Here is a 15,844-nt window from a genome sequence, read left to right as displayed (position 1 = left end):
CAGAGACGGAGACGCTGCCGCGTACACAAACACATACGAGTTTTACCAGTTTCTCACGACTTAAGAGGAGTGACGAACCTTCTTGTGACTTTCCAAATAAGGAAATTCAATTCCTCGTTAACTCCAATTTGTTTTGGGTTTTTTTTTTTTTTTTTTTTTTCTGTTCATTTCAACAATGTTTTGCTCAATATCAATGTGCGAAACCTCGAAGCTTTTGGTGTATATTTTGGAGAATATAAGCCTTTAAGCAGAAGAAAACAAAGGCCAAAATCCAAGTCATCGTCACCGCTTTGAGGAACTCGCCGACAAGTAGAGTTTGTTTTCGCTTTCTCTATTACTTTTTTTTTTTTTTTTTTTTTGCCCTTTAAATAAGCGCTTTCTTTATCGACTTGCTTTGGTGGGGTGGATAACCCAAGTTGTAGACTGAGCTTTCAACGCTTTTACATTGCATGTTTGATTAAATATCTGATGTGGGTTATTGGAAGGTGATTGATTAAGAACCGACTTTGGATCTTATATGATACTTCTAGAATTTGAAGATTGATTTTGGTGTCTGAGGTGGCTGGAAATTCAGTTAGAGAATTTGATTTTGATTTGGGTGGAAAAGCCCACCTAGAAATTCAAGCTCTCTTGAGCTTTTTGGGGTAATTCACTGATTTACGAGTCTGGTTCCTAGGCGTCGATCCCATATAAAAAACAGAAGTGGGGTTGTTGCAAATTATGTGGGAAATTTCTCACAGCCAGAGCTTTGAAGCCTAGAACTTTGTTTTTTTGGCTGTTTAGAGTAGATCTGCTTGGAAAGGTTTGTTTTTTTTTGCTGTCTAGAGTAGATCTGCTTGGAAAGGCTTGTGCTTTTGGTGAACTTTTATTGTCGGTACTGAATATTGTTTGCTGAAGAAAGGGAAGAAGATGGTTGGAACTACTGGTGGAGTAACCCAGAATGTTCACTCAAATGGATTGATGCAGAATTCAAATGGTTCAGTTGAGGAGAAGCTTGATGAAATCCGTCGACTTATGGGTAAAGGTGAAGGTGATCCACTCAAGATAGTTGGAGTAGGTGCAGGTGCTTGGGGCAGTGTTTTCACTGCCATGCTACAAGATAGTTATGGTCACTTGAGAGAAAAGGTTTTGATAAGAATATGGAGAAGACCTGGAAGATCTATTGATAAAGCCACCGCTGAACATTTATTTGAAGTGATTAATTCGAGGGAAGATGTGTTGAGGAGATTGATTAGGCGGTGTGCCTATCTGAAGTATGTTGAGGCAAGGCTAGGTGATCGAACACTCAATGCAGATGAGATATTGAAAGATGGATTCTGTTCGAATATGATTGACACCCCTCTTTGTCCTTTGAAGGTTGTGACCAACTTACAGGAGGCTGTGTGGGATGCTGATATTTTGATAAATGGATTGCCCTCAACAGAAACTCGTGTGGTGTTTGAGGAAATTAACAGGTATTGGAAAGAGAGAATAACAATGCCAGTCATAATTTCTCTGTCAAAAGGTGTAGAGGCTGAATTGGCGCCTGAACCACGGATAATTACTCCAACTCAATTGATCAATCGAGCAAGTAAGACTATTTTTTCATTTGTATCAAATTTTTGGTAACTGAAGTTTTAGGGTCTCTGCCTGTGTAATCTAAGGTTCTCATTGGTGATTTCTATTTTCTCATTGAAAAACTCCAGGTGTTGGCCTTCTCTTGTTTCTCTAGAGATCTGCAATGCTCTTTGGTGTTAGTTACTTTCCTCGTTATATAGATATGACGTTACTTTGATTTCTTTCCCCTGCTTATTTATTTTTGTTATTTTTTTTATGAAGTCTCTAGGTTGTTAAATGGGACCCTTGGTCTAGTCATCTTAATTAAGAAACTAATCATATGTTTTTGTATGTATCCTCTATAAAGTTCTTATCATACTGTGATTTGCAGCTGGAGTTCCAATGGAGAACATTCTGTACCTTGGAGGACCCAATATAGCTTCAGAGATTTACAACATGGAATATGCTAATGCTCGAATATGTGGAGCTGAAAAGTGGAGGAAACCATTGGCTAGGTTTTTGAGGCAGCCCCACTTTATAGTGTGGGACAATGGTGACCTAGTTACTCATGAAGTAATGGGTGGCTTGAAGAATGTCTATGCCATCGGTGCTGGTAAGCTACCATTTCAGTTGCCTGTTGCTTAAAACATTTTGGTAACAGCTGCAATAGTTTATTTAAGTTTGCAAGCTCTGTGAATTTCCTGCTTCTAATGTTATTATATAAAGCATATATCTTTTTAAGAAAATGAAGTAACAGCTGCAATAGTTTATTTAAGTTTGCAAGCTCCGTGAATTTCCTGCTTCTAATGTTATTATATAAACCATATATCTTTTCAAAAACTTCCATTTTCTTATGATTGGCTTCAAGCTTGATTAGATTTTGAGGTTTAGTTTAGGTCGATATATATCAACCGTTTTGCCTTGCTTAGCTTTGTCCTGCTTCTGCTCTCTTGATTTACTCTTTTATATGCTAGTTCACTGCTGTTATCCTGTGTGGAGAAAGTGATAGTTGATCAATCTAATATCAAATTCTATTGATATGTGGTATTCTTTTTATTCAGCTTTGTGAATTTTGTTTGCATAGGAATGGTAGCAGCGTTAACCAATGAGAGTGCCACCAGCAAATCAGTGTACTTTGCTCACTGTACATCAGAGATGATATTTATCACACATCTTTTGGCAGAAGAACCAGAAAAGCTTGCAGGACCATTGCTTGCTGACACATATGTTACCCTATTGAAAGGTCGTAATGCATGGTATGGGCAAAAGTTGGCCAAAGGAGAGTTGAGCCTTGAAATGGGTGACAGCATCAAGGGCAAGGGTATGATTCAGGTACAGAATCTTGATCACTTCAAGAGGGATGAAGCAAGGGGGGGCTCGAGTCCATTGATTATAAATATACTGAAAGTGTTTCAGTTCTAAATTAGAGTTTTTGGTTCTATGTTGTAACTTGTCTTGTGTACATTTTCCTCCATTTATGTTGTTAACCGAACCTTATATTTCCCAGGGGGTGTCTGCTGTGAAAGCATTTTTTGAGCTGCTAAGTCAATCATCATTGAGTGTTCTACATCCTGAAGAAAACAAGCCCGTTGCTCCAGTTGAGCTCTGTCCTATATTGAAGATGCTATATAGAATACTTATAACTAGGTAATTCATGAATTTCTGGTTTTTCTCATTTTCCCTATTGACATTAGCAGGTGAGTTAATTGCTTAGACCTCTCTCTTATGCCTTCCAATTATTTTGAATGTTTAGGGAGTTTTCATCACAAGCCATTCTTCAAGCATTGCGTGATGAAACGATGAATGACCCCCGAGATCGTATCGCGATTGCACAAACCCATGTTTTTTACAGGCCATCACTTCTTGGTCAGCAATCTTGATGCCATTGCCATTTGCCATTTTCCATTTGCCATCATCATCATCTCTCCCTGTTGCTTGTAATTATTTGTTCTTTTGACATTTTTACTTCAAATAGCTAGTTAGTGTAGCAGGTTCTTCAGTTAGTGCTAGCGGTTGTCTGGACACCTGATGGAGTTGATTCATGGAATAATGTTTTTTTTTTTTTTTTTTTTTAAAGATCCTTAAATTTTGTAAATGTGTTGTTTGTGAAAATGAAGTGTTGAAATTTTGCCTTTTTTTCTTTTCTTTTTTTGTTTTTTTTTTTTTTTTTTTTTTTTGTTTCCCTTTTTCTTTTGGACGCCAAGGTTGAACCCCTGTAATAAGGGAGATGATTCCTCTGCAACATTCTGGCAGTACAACTGAATTCAAGGCTCAAATATCAAAGAAAACACTGAATTAAAAGACATTGCACTTATTCTAAAACTCTTTATACTCAGTTTCTTTTTAGCCATTATATTTCTAAATAAAAATGATAATTTTAACATTATTAAAATTCAAATAATCTAGTTTTTAATCCACAAAATCACACGTACGAAACACACAACAAAAACATGTTACTTAAAAAATTTTGACAATGTCTCTCGAAGATAAACTTGGTAAATAAGCTTGGCTGAATGGAAAGAGAATTTAATTGTTATCGATCTGTTTTGCAAGTAGTATTCACTAAACTCATTTTAAAAATATAAATAAATAAACTCAAATCACATTTTTAGTGAAGTTTCTATGCTCTAGTTTCCAAAAAACAAAAACAAAAAAAAAAAAAAATTGTTTTATGCTCCATTATAAATTTTTTTTGCTTCGAGACCAGAAATTACTTTTAAAATACGAACTAAATAAGATAAAATAAGATTTTCCAAAAGGTTTTGATGCAATACATAGAAATCATCATTGATAAAAATAAATAAATAAATAAAATGCAAGCAAGGCCGGTCTGGGGTCGAACCGGAACAATCTTCTACTCTAATTTTCGCACCCAAAAAAACACTAGAATAAAAGGGAAACACAACCATAACTAAAACGGTGTAGGATTACAAGTAAAACGGCATAGAAATATTGCAGTTGTCCAAGGACGAGGGAGGAAGAAGGTAGAAGAAGAGAGAAAGAGAGTTTGTGGAGGAAAAGCTAAAATCCAGGGATGTCTTTGGTAGACTACACATCCTCGGACGAAGACGACGACGTTCCGGAGGATCTCCCAGAGAAACAAGAAAACGTCTCCGACCAACCTCCCACTCCTTCTCCTCCTCCTCCGCTTCCCAATCCTCTTCACAAGCAGTAATTTTTCTCTTTCAGCACAGATAAAAATCCGATCTTTATATATTGTTGTTTCAAATTCCATGTTTGGCTTGCGAGAAAATCAAAAAGAGGGTTCTTGAAATTATGATGGGTTATTGTTCTTTGCGTTCGATTTGATTGTTTTGTGCGATAAAGATTTATCCTTTGTGGGGTTTTTCGATGTTTCTCAGAATATTTTGTTCCTATTTTTTTTTTTTTTTTTTTTCTTTGTGTAGGAAACCCAGTTCTGAATCATATCAAAAGCCTGAAAGTTCCCATTCAAAAGAACCTCCAATTGAGAAACTCCCTGATGCTTCACTGCTGTTGAATTCTCCTGATTTCTCATCAAACATGGTGAGTGCGACCGACCACTCTTCCCTAGTTGCAGCTGCCATGGCGGAAAATGCTTCGCGGAAGAGAGATTCAAAGGGGTTGGCTTCCTCTCTTCCTCGAAGTAAAGTTCCAAAAGGGTCATTGCCCCATTCCAAGAATGTTCCTGATACTGTTGGTGGTATGCTAGTTCCACCCCAGCTTAGTGGAAGGTCAGTTATGCTTTGTTAGATATTGAAGGCTTTTCCAGCTTCAAGATACTATCTTTTGCCTTCTCATCCATTTCTCTATCAGTTTTAATTTGCGGGTTTTGAAGCTCTTTGAAATGCTGAATTCCATCTGATTCTAAAGTCTTGTTTTTCTTTCTATAATAACTAAAGGGCAGCTTTAGCAATCTCTACCTGAACATGTTTTTTGTGTTCTGATTCAAATTCTTGCTCTTATTTATATATTTCTACCAGTTTTAGTTGCTGTTTTTGACGGCCTAATGAAATATGGAGTAGAGGGATGACAGTGAATTTGATATTATGATGAATGGGCAAGCTTCAAAGAAAACCTAGTAAAAGTAGGCATTAAGAGCATAGAACAGGTTGATATATTGCAGAAATTGTAAAGAGGTCATATTTGAATGGAATGCCTGTTTCTGTAATGTAAATTGTATGATATGTAAAATAAGTCCAAATGTGCATCATAAGGTTTGGGAATATAAAATGCTGTCTGTTTGGTTACCACTGGGTCAATTAACTTCTTGGGTTTACGTTTAGACTCCAAAAATGATGAAAGATGAAATGGAATTGTCTGGTGATGGCTTAACGTTCATTTTTATTAGCAAAGTGGGCCATATTGGTACCAAATCCTTTCAGGAATTTTATTTTTTCTATTTAATCAATCGGATTTTATTCTTTCATCTTAATTTTGAAAACGCCTGTTTATCTAATTTACATGGAAGAAATACCATTGCTGATCTTATTTTGGGTATTATTTTGGCAGGAGCAATGTTGTGACTGAAGATATAAGCAAGCTGTTTGTCAATAAGCAAGCTGACCCCTCACAACAGTAACGGATCTCCAAATGTTTTGTACTTTGGATAATGACATTTTCTTGGGAAATTTACAAATGTAGAATTGAAAATTTACATTTGTAGAGTGTAGGGAATGTTAGCTTACTGTTAAGTTGTGTTTTAAGCCAGTTGGTTGGGAGCTAGGACTAATTTTGAGCCGCTAAAAGACATACTAAATGTATGCCTTGCAACTTCAAACAAGGTGTCTCTGAGTTGTAACATACCCAAGATGAGCTGCCACTGCCCTTTCTATCTAATTTGAGGACCTACTTTTTTTTTTCTTCATGACCACGAAACCTTACATAAAGAGAGGATTGGGATTCCTTAAACATCATAAAAAAAAAAGCAGAAGAACAACAGTAAGACGAATAGAGTAACTTGGTTTGCTTTAACATTTACTGGCGTTGGAGTTGTAATATTTTTCAGTAGCGAGAGATGAATGGAAGGTTAGATCAGAAAAAAAGCCCTATGTCAAGCTGAAAGTGGAAACAAGGAAAAGCAGAGAATCTCAGATTTTTTTTTTGTCTTTTTCTTTTTAGTTTGTGCATTCAATGGGTGAGAGAATCTGTGGACAACTGGACATGAGAATGTGGAATAAGAAGTCTGAATTAGGAAATTGTAATCCCATTGTTCTTGACAGGTAGGAATTTTGTAGTAGTTTGAGTTCATTCTAGGATCTACTTGGAACTCAATTTTCTTTTCTCATTTTCCATTTGTTTTCTTGTTCTCGACAAGGAACACTTTTTTCCTTCTATTTCTAGATTGAAATCTGAATTTTTTGCACGGAAGCCAGCACATCAGCCTCTTACCTTGTTCTATATGGTTGATTTGGAATATGCCATAAGATGCCATAAGAATAATAGACCATTGCTCTTAAGAAAATTTTGTTACTAATAAATTTCTTATCCATATAGCAATATACCATCCCCAGCATGAACCGTGCTAGGACAACCCAACAAATGAAAATCACCTGAAGGTAAACAGAGTTACTAGCCTTGACAAAAATTTCATTATAAAAAAAATAATAATAATAATAAAAAAAGGAAAAAAAATTGAATGTACAAAGAAAACAACAAAATTAGAAAGTTGGTTTGAGGAACCCAAAACAACCAAAAGAGCAAAAACTATTAAATCCCAAAATTCAAAAAGCCCCAGCTGTAAATCAAAGATCCTCCATGAGATACTGCAGGAGGTCCTCCATGAATATTCCATATTTATTCTTTCATACCACCTCTGGCCCACTTGGGAGTCTTTCATACCCGTCATGATGTCTCTTACTCTGCTCTGTCTTTGCAACTGGGATGCACTTCAATATAACAGCAATAACCAAACTTACGGCTCCAATCAACACGCTGACTAACCACAACTCCTTATTTAATGGCACAGTCTCAGCAAAAGTGCCCAAAAGCTCAACTATTATGATTTGGAAACCTACTGTGGACATCATAACCATCATGAAAGGCCAACTACTAAAAAGACCACTTAGAACATTAATCTTCTCCATGTCCCGGCTGTTAATCTCGTTGAATACCTATAAACGAAAAGTTCAACGAAAACGAAAGATGTTACATATTGTTTTGGGTTTTAAAATTCAGTTCTAAGATGTTTAGATAAGAAAGTAGTACCTGGCAAAACACAAAAGAGTTGAAAATGACTGTGTTGAGAGTCATAGTGGCATCTGAACCCTCGAGGTTCAGGAGCCTTTTGCCATTAAACTTGAGGACTAGAAGGACCAGAATCTGATAGATACTCTGACCAATGATATTTCTCCACATTGTCCCTGTGATGAAATTGACATTCCTACCAATTGGTGGCCTTTTCATTAACCCATCATTTGGTGGTTCTGTAGCAAGAGCCAGAGCACCAAGAGTGTCCATGATCAAATTGACCCAAAGCATCTGAACAGCAGTAAGTGGAGCAGCACCTGTTTAAGTCACTTTCACAAGGTCAAATGTAGACCCAATTTTTACACCCTAAAATAGCAATAGGAAGATAAAGTGTTATTGTCCAAGAATGAGCCAAACCTGTGAGGCATGCAGAGGTAAAGTTGAGCATAAGAGCAACAACATTGACTGTTAACTGAAACTGTACAAACTTTTGAATGTTGAGATAGACGGCTCGTCCCCATCTAGCAACATTCACTATGGTTGTGAAGTTATCATCCATTATGATAACATCTGCATTTTCTTTGGCAACCTGTTGGTAATATGAGGAAAAGAGGATGTTAGCTAATAATGAATATAAAAACTACCAAATGAATAGAAAGTTAAAAGTAATTTAAAGAAAGATGCATGTTTGTCTGTTCTACAACCTCTGTTCCTGCTATACCCATAGCAAGTCCAATGTCTGCCTCATGCAAAGCTGGAGCATCATTTGTCCCATCACCAGTCACTGCCACAACTTCTTTAAACACATTCCTTAATTGAGAAACCAAGGTGTGTTTGTCCAAAGGCAATGAACGAGCCATTACCTACACAGATTTGGTTCAATTAAAGCAAGTAAAAACAAAATTTTCCAATAAGAACTTCAAATCTCAGTAATGGGAATTGGTGAAAAACCTGTAGTTTTGGTATTATTTCCTCCATTTCCTGTGGAGTTTTGTTTCTGAAATCTGGCCCTTCTATTGCCAAACCACCTTCTGTCAAAATACCACATTCTTTGGCTATGGCTTTAGCAGTATTAATGTTATCACCAGTGACCATCCTCACTGTAATCCCAGCAGCCAAACAAGTCTCTACAGCTTCCCTAACTCCCGGACGAACAGGATCTTTAATTCCAACAACAGCTATTAGTATGTAACCGTCTTCAGGAATTGTATCTACATTAGAAGAATCTTCTATATCCTTGAAAGCAGTGCATAGAGTTCTCAAAGCTTCACAAGCAAACCCATTTATCACATCTGATATGCTTTTCCTATGTTCTTCAGATAGAGGCACAGCTTCCCCATCAGAATTGAGAACCTTGTCACACATGTTTAAGATTATTTCCGATGCTCCTTTGCAGAATGCTCGAACCCCACCATCACCGGGAATAGCCACAAGCACAGACATCTTTTTTCTCACTGAGTTGAAAGGTTCAACCTTCAGAATTTTATACTCCTTACTATAAGTTTTGAAATCACCTCCCATAAGCAAGCCAAACTCTGTTAAAGCAGTTTCTGTTGGAGTGCCGATGATTTTATTCCTTCCATCTTTTCCTTTGACTACTTCTGAGCCAGTATTCTGAAATATAGATTGCAGAAAAAGGTTTAGTACACTTTCAGAAACCAAGGACTTCAATAAGTTTTCATCGTCGTATCTTTTTAGTGTTTTAGTTTGTTCGCAGATCCATATTTTGTTCACCACCATATGATTTGTTGTCAAGGTTCCGGTTTTATCAGTGCAAATACAAGTAGCAGAACCCATTGTCTCACAGGCAGAGAGCTGCCTCACAAGTGCCTTATCAGCCATTAATTTCTTCATTGCAAAGGCAAGGCTTAGTGTCACCGCCAAAGGTAATCCCTCCGGGACTGCCACAACTATTATGATCACTGCAGTGGCAAAGTAATTTAGAAGCTCCGATGCATCCTGTGAAGACCAGTGAGTGATTTTATGGTGCACCGTCTTGTTTACCAAAAACCTTGCTGTCAAAACCAAAAATGTCAGCACGGCGAAAGCCAAACCAATCTTCCCAATAATGGTTGCAACCCCATTAAGCTTCACCTGTAAAGGAGTCTCATCGTTTCCACCTTCACTTAGAGTGACCATCAGTCTTCCCCATTCAGTCCTCATACCAACAGAAGTAACTAGCATTTTTCCAGACCCATCTTGAACTTTTGTCCCTGATAGAAGAAAAGGCTTATTTTTGTCAACATCAACCGGCTCACTCTCACCTGACAAACTAGATTCATCGATTGATAAGCTGTAGCCTGATATGAAAATTCCATCAGCAGGAACTTGATCTCCAATAGAGAGATGAACAACATCTCCAACCACTAAATCATAGATAGAAACTTTCTGTCTGCATCCATCTCTAGTAACTTGGACAATAATATTGTTCTTCTCTTTATCCAAATCTTTAAATTGCAAAGACTGCTTGTAGTCACTGATTGCAGTTATCATAACTACTAATAAAACACTGAGTATAATTCCTAAGCCATCATACATTCCTTGTGGCCAACCTTCTGTTGCAATTCCAACACCCATAGAAGCAGCAGCAGAAATCATGAGGATGATCAGTGTTAAATCTTGCAAAGCTTCCCAGACAAACATCCAAAAACCTTTAGGAGGTTTCTCAGCATAACGATTGAAACCATATATATTTTGCCTAAGAGGTATTTCGCTTGAGATAACACCATGATTCAAAGAAACGCAGATATCTCTTGCTAATCCTTCCACTCCTCCATGTTGTTCAACACCCTTTGCATCATGTGCTCGGATAATGGATGCAAGTTCATCAGGTTCAATGCTAAAACCAGCATCACTAACTTGTTTGGTTAGCTTATAGTGTCCGACTCGATTGCCAGCTTTATATACAAAATTCACCAAAAAAGAAACCATTAAAAAAAAAAAAAAAACACCCATGAGGAAAATAGAACTCTATAAGAAGTGAGATGCAAGGGTAATACTCCTGAAGATGTTATACCAGCTATGAATTGCAGTGCTGCTTTTTGCACGTATAGGGCTATTCGTATCTTTTCCTGGCAAAATCAATGAGAGCATAATGTAAACAGCTTTAAAAATAGTTGCAGAGAACAGATAATTTCTATGTTCAAGGTTAATTAGATATCTACTGCCTTACATCCAAGCAAAGAACTTTTTGATTCAGAGTTTAGAATCATCTATGAGAAGGTGTCAGATTGCTGCAGAGCACAGTTTTTTTTTTTTTTTTTTTTAATTTTTTCCCCCAAATTTGTGCAACTTGAGCCAAACTAATATATTATAGTTTTTTTTTTTGGGTGAATCTAATATAATTAAAATTAGTATGCTATGTCTAAGTAATTTCCAGATCAAGGAAACCTTAGTTTCTTCCTGTTGAAGCATGGAGTTGTGTTCAAAACATCACTAACAATGTCTTCTAAGAACTTAGTAATTATAAGTTAAAGTACCTTTTCTAAATAAAAAGCATGTAAAAGCTCAAGGAATTCATTCTCAACTATAACATTCATCTCTTCTGAACGTAGAATGGACTTGAAAGCTCAGGGATATCACCAACCAAGAAACTATGAAATATGCTTCACTATGATATGTCTCTTCCTATATGACCACAAAGAGTTAATGTGAATAAGTTCTAGACATGGGAAAAAACCAAGAAATTTACATTTTCTCTAGATATACAATTTACATAAATGGTCAGTACTCTGCCTATGATTTCCTTCCAGTAGCACTTTGGAAAAAACTCTAAAGAAAGGTCAAACAAGCTAATTGGATAAAGTGTTTGTATAAATTCCATTAGTCGGCCCCAGTGAAGAAATTCATCATCAAAAGGTAATAGAATGTGATCGGATAGGTCCATAAAGGATGACTTTTTTTCTGCAAAAGCAAATGAGAAAGCATCTTTAATGTCGCTTTGCTTGATGATTGAAAAGTAAACGTGGGGTTGCCGCTAAACTACGACAAGAGCAATGACATTTCAAAAAATGAATGAGTCACAATGAATAAACATACATAATGACAGAGACCATTTCTTTATTTTCGAGTCTCATTTGCAATATCCATGAAATTTACTCTATGTTCAAAATGCAAAATTCAAGATTTCTTAATCTCAAGCAAATCAATCTATACCAATCCATTTCTAAACTTTGATCAGGACCATTTCAAAATTCAAATAGGTGGGTTTTAAAATGATGAGTATGGAATTAAATGATATGAAATAATGGGGAAATCACAGCAAAGAGAAATAATAAAGTTTGAGAATGATTGGAAAGAATTGTTGGTAATATAGACTCAAGAAGTCTATCCTCCTTCATCTCCAAGTTATCTAAAGGTTGACCCAAAGTTATATTTACGTATAATAAACTCTATATTTATCTATACTAAACTCTCTTCATTGTTGATGGTCAGTTTTCTAATCTGGAGAAAGCTATAGATCCTAATAGCTTTAACATTTTAACTGTACTACCATTGCTGATAGTCTATAACTCATAACTTTTTAACTATTAACTTATAGACTCAAGAAGTCTACTCCTTCTTTTCCAAGTTATCTAAAAGTTGACCAAAATACTATCACTGTTGATAGTTGTTAATCTAGAGAGGGAAAATAACTCTTTTTTTTTTTTTTATAGATCCTCAATAGTTCTTAGCTTTGATTAATTCAGCTTATACTAATATTATCTCCCTCTGATTGTCAACTAACTATAGCAAATTATTAAACTCCGTACATAATAATTTATGTACTTAAAAATACATGTCAAGTAATAAAAGAAATATATATTAAACATTAATTTTTATCCAAAAAAATGAACTAATTCTCCTATCCAAACAAAGGAAGAGTGTTTAGGCAGAATTCATATACAAACTGATAGAGACGGGTAATCGATATCTATAAAATATTTCATATTTTACTGATCATGACACTACTAATAGTATACCCCTTGTTCCCTAGGAAATGTGAAAGAAAAAACGGCAAATATGAAACCGGGGAAAAAAAAAAAGGTTAAAGGAATGTCTACAATATGGGGCAAAAGAATCTTCTGTCTTCCAAATAACCGTGTTGAGAAAGCTGTCTTGGTTGAATTTTTTTTTTTTTTTCCACATTATCATTAGACTTAATCCTTTACAACCACACTTCTTCTTCTTCCTGCATGTGCGAGCTAATAGTGGTGATTAATGTCAGATTACATGTAATTCCGACAATATAATCCACATGAATATTTGTTGGACAACCTCACCATCCAACAGATTATTTATGTATGAACATGAAACACGTTAATAATAGCAATTGCTGCCCGGCTCATATATAACATCCAAAACAAATAAAAGTCAGAAATTTGACCGGCCGCCGCGGCAATCCTTGAATTTTTTTTTTTTTTCTAGTTTAGATTCAATACCATAACAAAATTTAACAGTTTGGTTAACTTTGATTGCATTTGTTGTTCTCAGTGATATTACTGGAAACACAATTAGAAGATATTGCAAATTGCTATGAACAAAAACAAATCTGATCCGTTTAGTTTTCACCAAAACTGGAATATTGACATTTTTAGTACAAGTAATTAAACTTTAAAAGAAAAATATTTTTTTTAAAAAATACGATGATTTACTTGGCAAAACTTGAATTTAAGATGTACCCAGAATCAGTTTTCACTCCCTCAACCACCACCAATCCATGTGCATGTTGGTGAAAGCATTAAAAAAATGGTGTTTTCATATATAATAATGGAATGCAAATATAAATGTAAAACCTGAAGTTTCAGGCGCTTTCTTTCGGCTTCGGCTCTTTTGGCAAGGTCTGCAACCATTCGGAATCTTCGGCGAGGATTCTTGACGACCGAGACCGCAGATCTCCATCTCATCAAAGCTTCTTCAGAGGGTCTTTTGGCATCTACCTCGAAGTTCCTTCTCAAGTATTCCTCCATTGATATAATCTCTCTGTTTTCTCTCTGTTTCTTCTCTGTGTGTTTTGGATCTGTTAGCTTTGCTATACTACGTGGGTGCAATATTTGGTTTAAGAGACTGATACAATCGTGGTGTCATTAAGATTTCATGGATTTGAAAGCTTCAAAACGATACCGCATATGGCGGGAATTTTATTATAAATGCAAACGGAGAAAGAAGCAATATATATATATATATATATATATATATCTGTGCATAAGCTATATGCATACAGGGCTACAATGAGTCTTCTTATGGTGCTGCCATGTTGCTCTTCTTGTAAAACTATCTTTTTTTTTTTTTTGGGGGGGGGGTAAAAGCAATCCTAGCATTTTAGATATTTGCTATTTATTCTCTTCTTATAAAATAAAATATTAATACAAACGGGTATATACAATAAATAAAGTAAAATAGACACACATAAAAAATTACTTGATTCTTGGACTATCTACCTCTATATGGTCCTTTTATTAAACTTTGACAGGTGACAAAAATGGTTGTTGTGGATTTTAAAATAGCCAAATCAAATTTTTCCAATTTAATATTTTGATTTTTTTTTCTATTTTTGCCATTTTAAAAATTCTTTTAACTTAAAAAATTTCCCCAGTTAAATGTTTGAATTTTTTTTCCTATTTTGTCGTGTCAAAATTCCATTTTTGTTTTCCTACTTTCTCATGTAAAATTTCCTCCCCGTTTAAATTTCTTTCCCCAATTTATTCTTGTAATTTTTTTTTTATTTTAACCATCTAAGAAATAAAAAATTTTCCCCGATTTAATATATTCTTTCCCCATACAATGACTTTTCTTGTTCTTTTTCTTTTTCTTTTTTTTTTGGGTTTTAATGATTTTTTTTATTTTAATTTAATTATTTTGCAAACCACATCAACCATTTTTGCCATTTATTAAAGTTTTCAATAAAAAACTCTCTGTACAAAGGTAGAAAATCTTTAATAAAACGGTCCTATGGGACCTCATAAGATTGTCCCACTAGAAATTTTTCCCTACAAGCGATGTGGGTACTACCTCAACAAACAAAAACTAATTTAAAAGGGAAAACAATATATATATATATATATATAGTGATTTTATGATTGAAACCATCCGGATAGAATTAAATGTGGATTAAGAGTAAAACCGACGCAAAATCAATGATATAAGAACATATTTTCTTTATCCATCCAGATACCGTGTAAAATTGGCACATGAGATGGTCAAGCCAGTGGACTAAGATGATTAATCGTATATTTCGGGCTTGATGTTGCTAATTTGATCTTTGATAAGCCTCATGAACTCCTCGTGTGCACACCAATATGCCAAAATCATTGTAATAGAAGAAGTTACGAATACTGAATATTGTTGATTTATACGTCCATGAAGATTTGTCAAAAAATAAACTGATGGTATGTTAATCCATATAGCTACTAGATGGATGATATTCAACAAATGGCCATTTTCCATTCACCCAATAAAAAAATAATAATAATTAAAAAAAAATAAAAAGATCTTGTATAGAACTGTATATAATCAATAAGAAAATTTAAGAGTATTATTTATATATGAGGTACTTTTTACATTTTATATCATTTCTTTATTGACAGTTGACATTAAAAAAAAAAAAAAAAAAAAAAAAAGATGACAATTGACTTTGGTTGGTATGGAACTCAATAGAAGACGGGTCCAATAACTATTAATCAGCATCGATGAATAAATTCTTATTAACAAGCCAAAAAAAAAAAAAAAAAACAAAATCTTCGAGGCCCATTGTAATGAAGATTCACAAGTTCCAAAAGCCCACGGTTTTGCTTCTCAGGATAAGCCCAGTTGAAGGCTCTGTTGGATCTAAGCCTAATTGCTCTTTTCTTTTGGACATTAGTGGACCCACAAGACTGATTCTCGACCCTTGATCACTTCGCCCACAAGCATATGCCACTCAGAGCAACATATAAAAAATAAAAAAATAAAAAATAAAAAATAAAAAAATAAAAAGAAGCAAATGACAGCAAAGTTTTGGGAACAATATTCTAATGTTCATATGGCCAAGACAGATCAGAAATATTAAAGTTTGGTTTGGTCCACACATAACTACTTTTGTCAATGATGTTCCCAGACCTTGCACATGATAGATCATATGATCAGATTTTGGTGTATAGTTAGAAATATCTGGATAATTTAT

General features: G+C 35.1%; 3 protein-coding genes across 4 annotated transcripts; 2 read left to right on the top strand and 1 right to left on the bottom strand.

The window, feature by feature from the left end:
• The first annotated feature begins 388 nt into the window (after positions 1 to 388).
• On the top strand, positions 389 to 3,671 carry LOC107417808 (probable glycerol-3-phosphate dehydrogenase [NAD(+)] 1, cytosolic). Its single transcript, XM_016026460.4, has 5 exons — positions 389 to 1,570; positions 1,928 to 2,149; positions 2,621 to 2,868; positions 3,044 to 3,183; positions 3,290 to 3,671. The coding sequence occupies exons 1-5, from the start codon at positions 910 to 912 to the stop codon at positions 3,414 to 3,416; spliced, it is 1,398 nt and encodes a 465-aa protein (XP_015881946.1). The 5' UTR covers positions 389 to 909; the 3' UTR covers positions 3,417 to 3,671.
• A 736-nt stretch (positions 3,672 to 4,407) lies between these two features.
• On the top strand, positions 4,408 to 6,382 carry LOC107417804 (uncharacterized). The gene is made up of 3 exons (XM_016026454.4): positions 4,408 to 4,707; positions 4,944 to 5,249; positions 6,028 to 6,382. The coding sequence occupies exons 1-3, from the start codon at positions 4,571 to 4,573 to the stop codon at positions 6,095 to 6,097; spliced, it is 513 nt and encodes a 170-aa protein (XP_015881940.1). The 5' UTR covers positions 4,408 to 4,570; the 3' UTR covers positions 6,098 to 6,382.
• A 686-nt stretch (positions 6,383 to 7,068) lies between these two features.
• On the bottom strand, positions 7,069 to 13,990 carry LOC107417803 (putative calcium-transporting ATPase 11, plasma membrane-type). Of its 2 annotated transcripts, none has more exons than XM_016026452.4 (7): positions 13,479 to 13,990; positions 10,721 to 10,775; positions 8,656 to 10,601; positions 8,409 to 8,567; positions 8,122 to 8,293; positions 7,723 to 8,021; positions 7,069 to 7,628 (listed from the first exon to the last, which is right to left on the bottom strand). In XM_016026452.4, the coding sequence occupies exons 1-7, from the start codon at positions 13,650 to 13,652 to the stop codon at positions 7,320 to 7,322; spliced, it is 3,114 nt and encodes a 1,037-aa protein (XP_015881938.2). In that variant the 5' UTR covers positions 13,653 to 13,990; the 3' UTR covers positions 7,069 to 7,319. The 2 variants fall into 2 exon arrangements, with proteins under 2 accessions (XP_015881938.2, XP_015881939.2); XM_016026453.4 differs by lacking the exon at positions 13,479 to 13,990 and adding an exon at positions 11,184 to 12,249.
• Positions 13,991 to 15,844: the final 1,854 nt, after the last annotated feature.

This window comes from Ziziphus jujuba, chromosome 2 (genome assembly GCF_031755915.1).
Source record: "Ziziphus jujuba cultivar Dongzao chromosome 2, ASM3175591v1".
Taxonomy (NCBI): Eukaryota; Viridiplantae; Streptophyta; class Magnoliopsida; order Rosales; family Rhamnaceae; genus Ziziphus; species Ziziphus jujuba.
Note: the sequence above shows the minus strand (reverse complement) of the source record. Positions and strands in the feature narration are given on the sequence as shown.

Excerpts from the sequence above, each read along its gene's own strand:
- LOC107417808 (XM_016026460.4), top strand. The coding sequence starts at position 910 with ATGGTTGGAACTACTGGTGGAGTAACCCAGAATGTTCACTCAAATGGA. Across the intron at positions 1,571-1,927 it reads TCAATTGATCAATCGAGCAA|CTGGAGTTCCAATGGAGAAC; the intron begins GTAAGACTATTT and ends TGTGATTTGCAG. Across the intron at positions 2,869-3,043 it reads AGGGCAAGGGTATGATTCAG|GGGGTGTCTGCTGTGAAAGC; the intron begins GTACAGAATCTT and ends TATATTTCCCAG.
- LOC107417804 (XM_016026454.4), top strand. The coding sequence starts at position 4,571 with ATGTCTTTGGTAGACTACACATCCTCGGACGAAGACGACGACGTTCCG. Across the intron at positions 4,708-4,943 it reads CCCAATCCTCTTCACAAGCA|GAAACCCAGTTCTGAATCAT; the intron begins GTAATTTTTCTC and ends TTCTTTGTGTAG. Across the intron at positions 5,250-6,027 it reads CCACCCCAGCTTAGTGGAAG|GAGCAATGTTGTGACTGAAG; the intron begins GTCAGTTATGCT and ends TTATTTTGGCAG.
- LOC107417803 (XM_016026452.4), bottom strand. The coding sequence starts at position 13,652 with ATGGAGGAATACTTGAGAAGGAACTTCGAGGTAGATGCCAAAAGACCC. Across the intron at positions 10,776-13,478 it reads GAAAGCGCCTGAAACTTCAG|GAAAAGATACGAATAGCCCT; the intron begins GTTTTACATTTA and ends TGATTTTGCCAG. Across the intron at positions 8,022-8,121 it reads TACCTCTGCATGCCTCACAG|GTGCTGCTCCACTTACTGCT; the intron begins GTTTGGCTCATT and ends TGACTTAAACAG.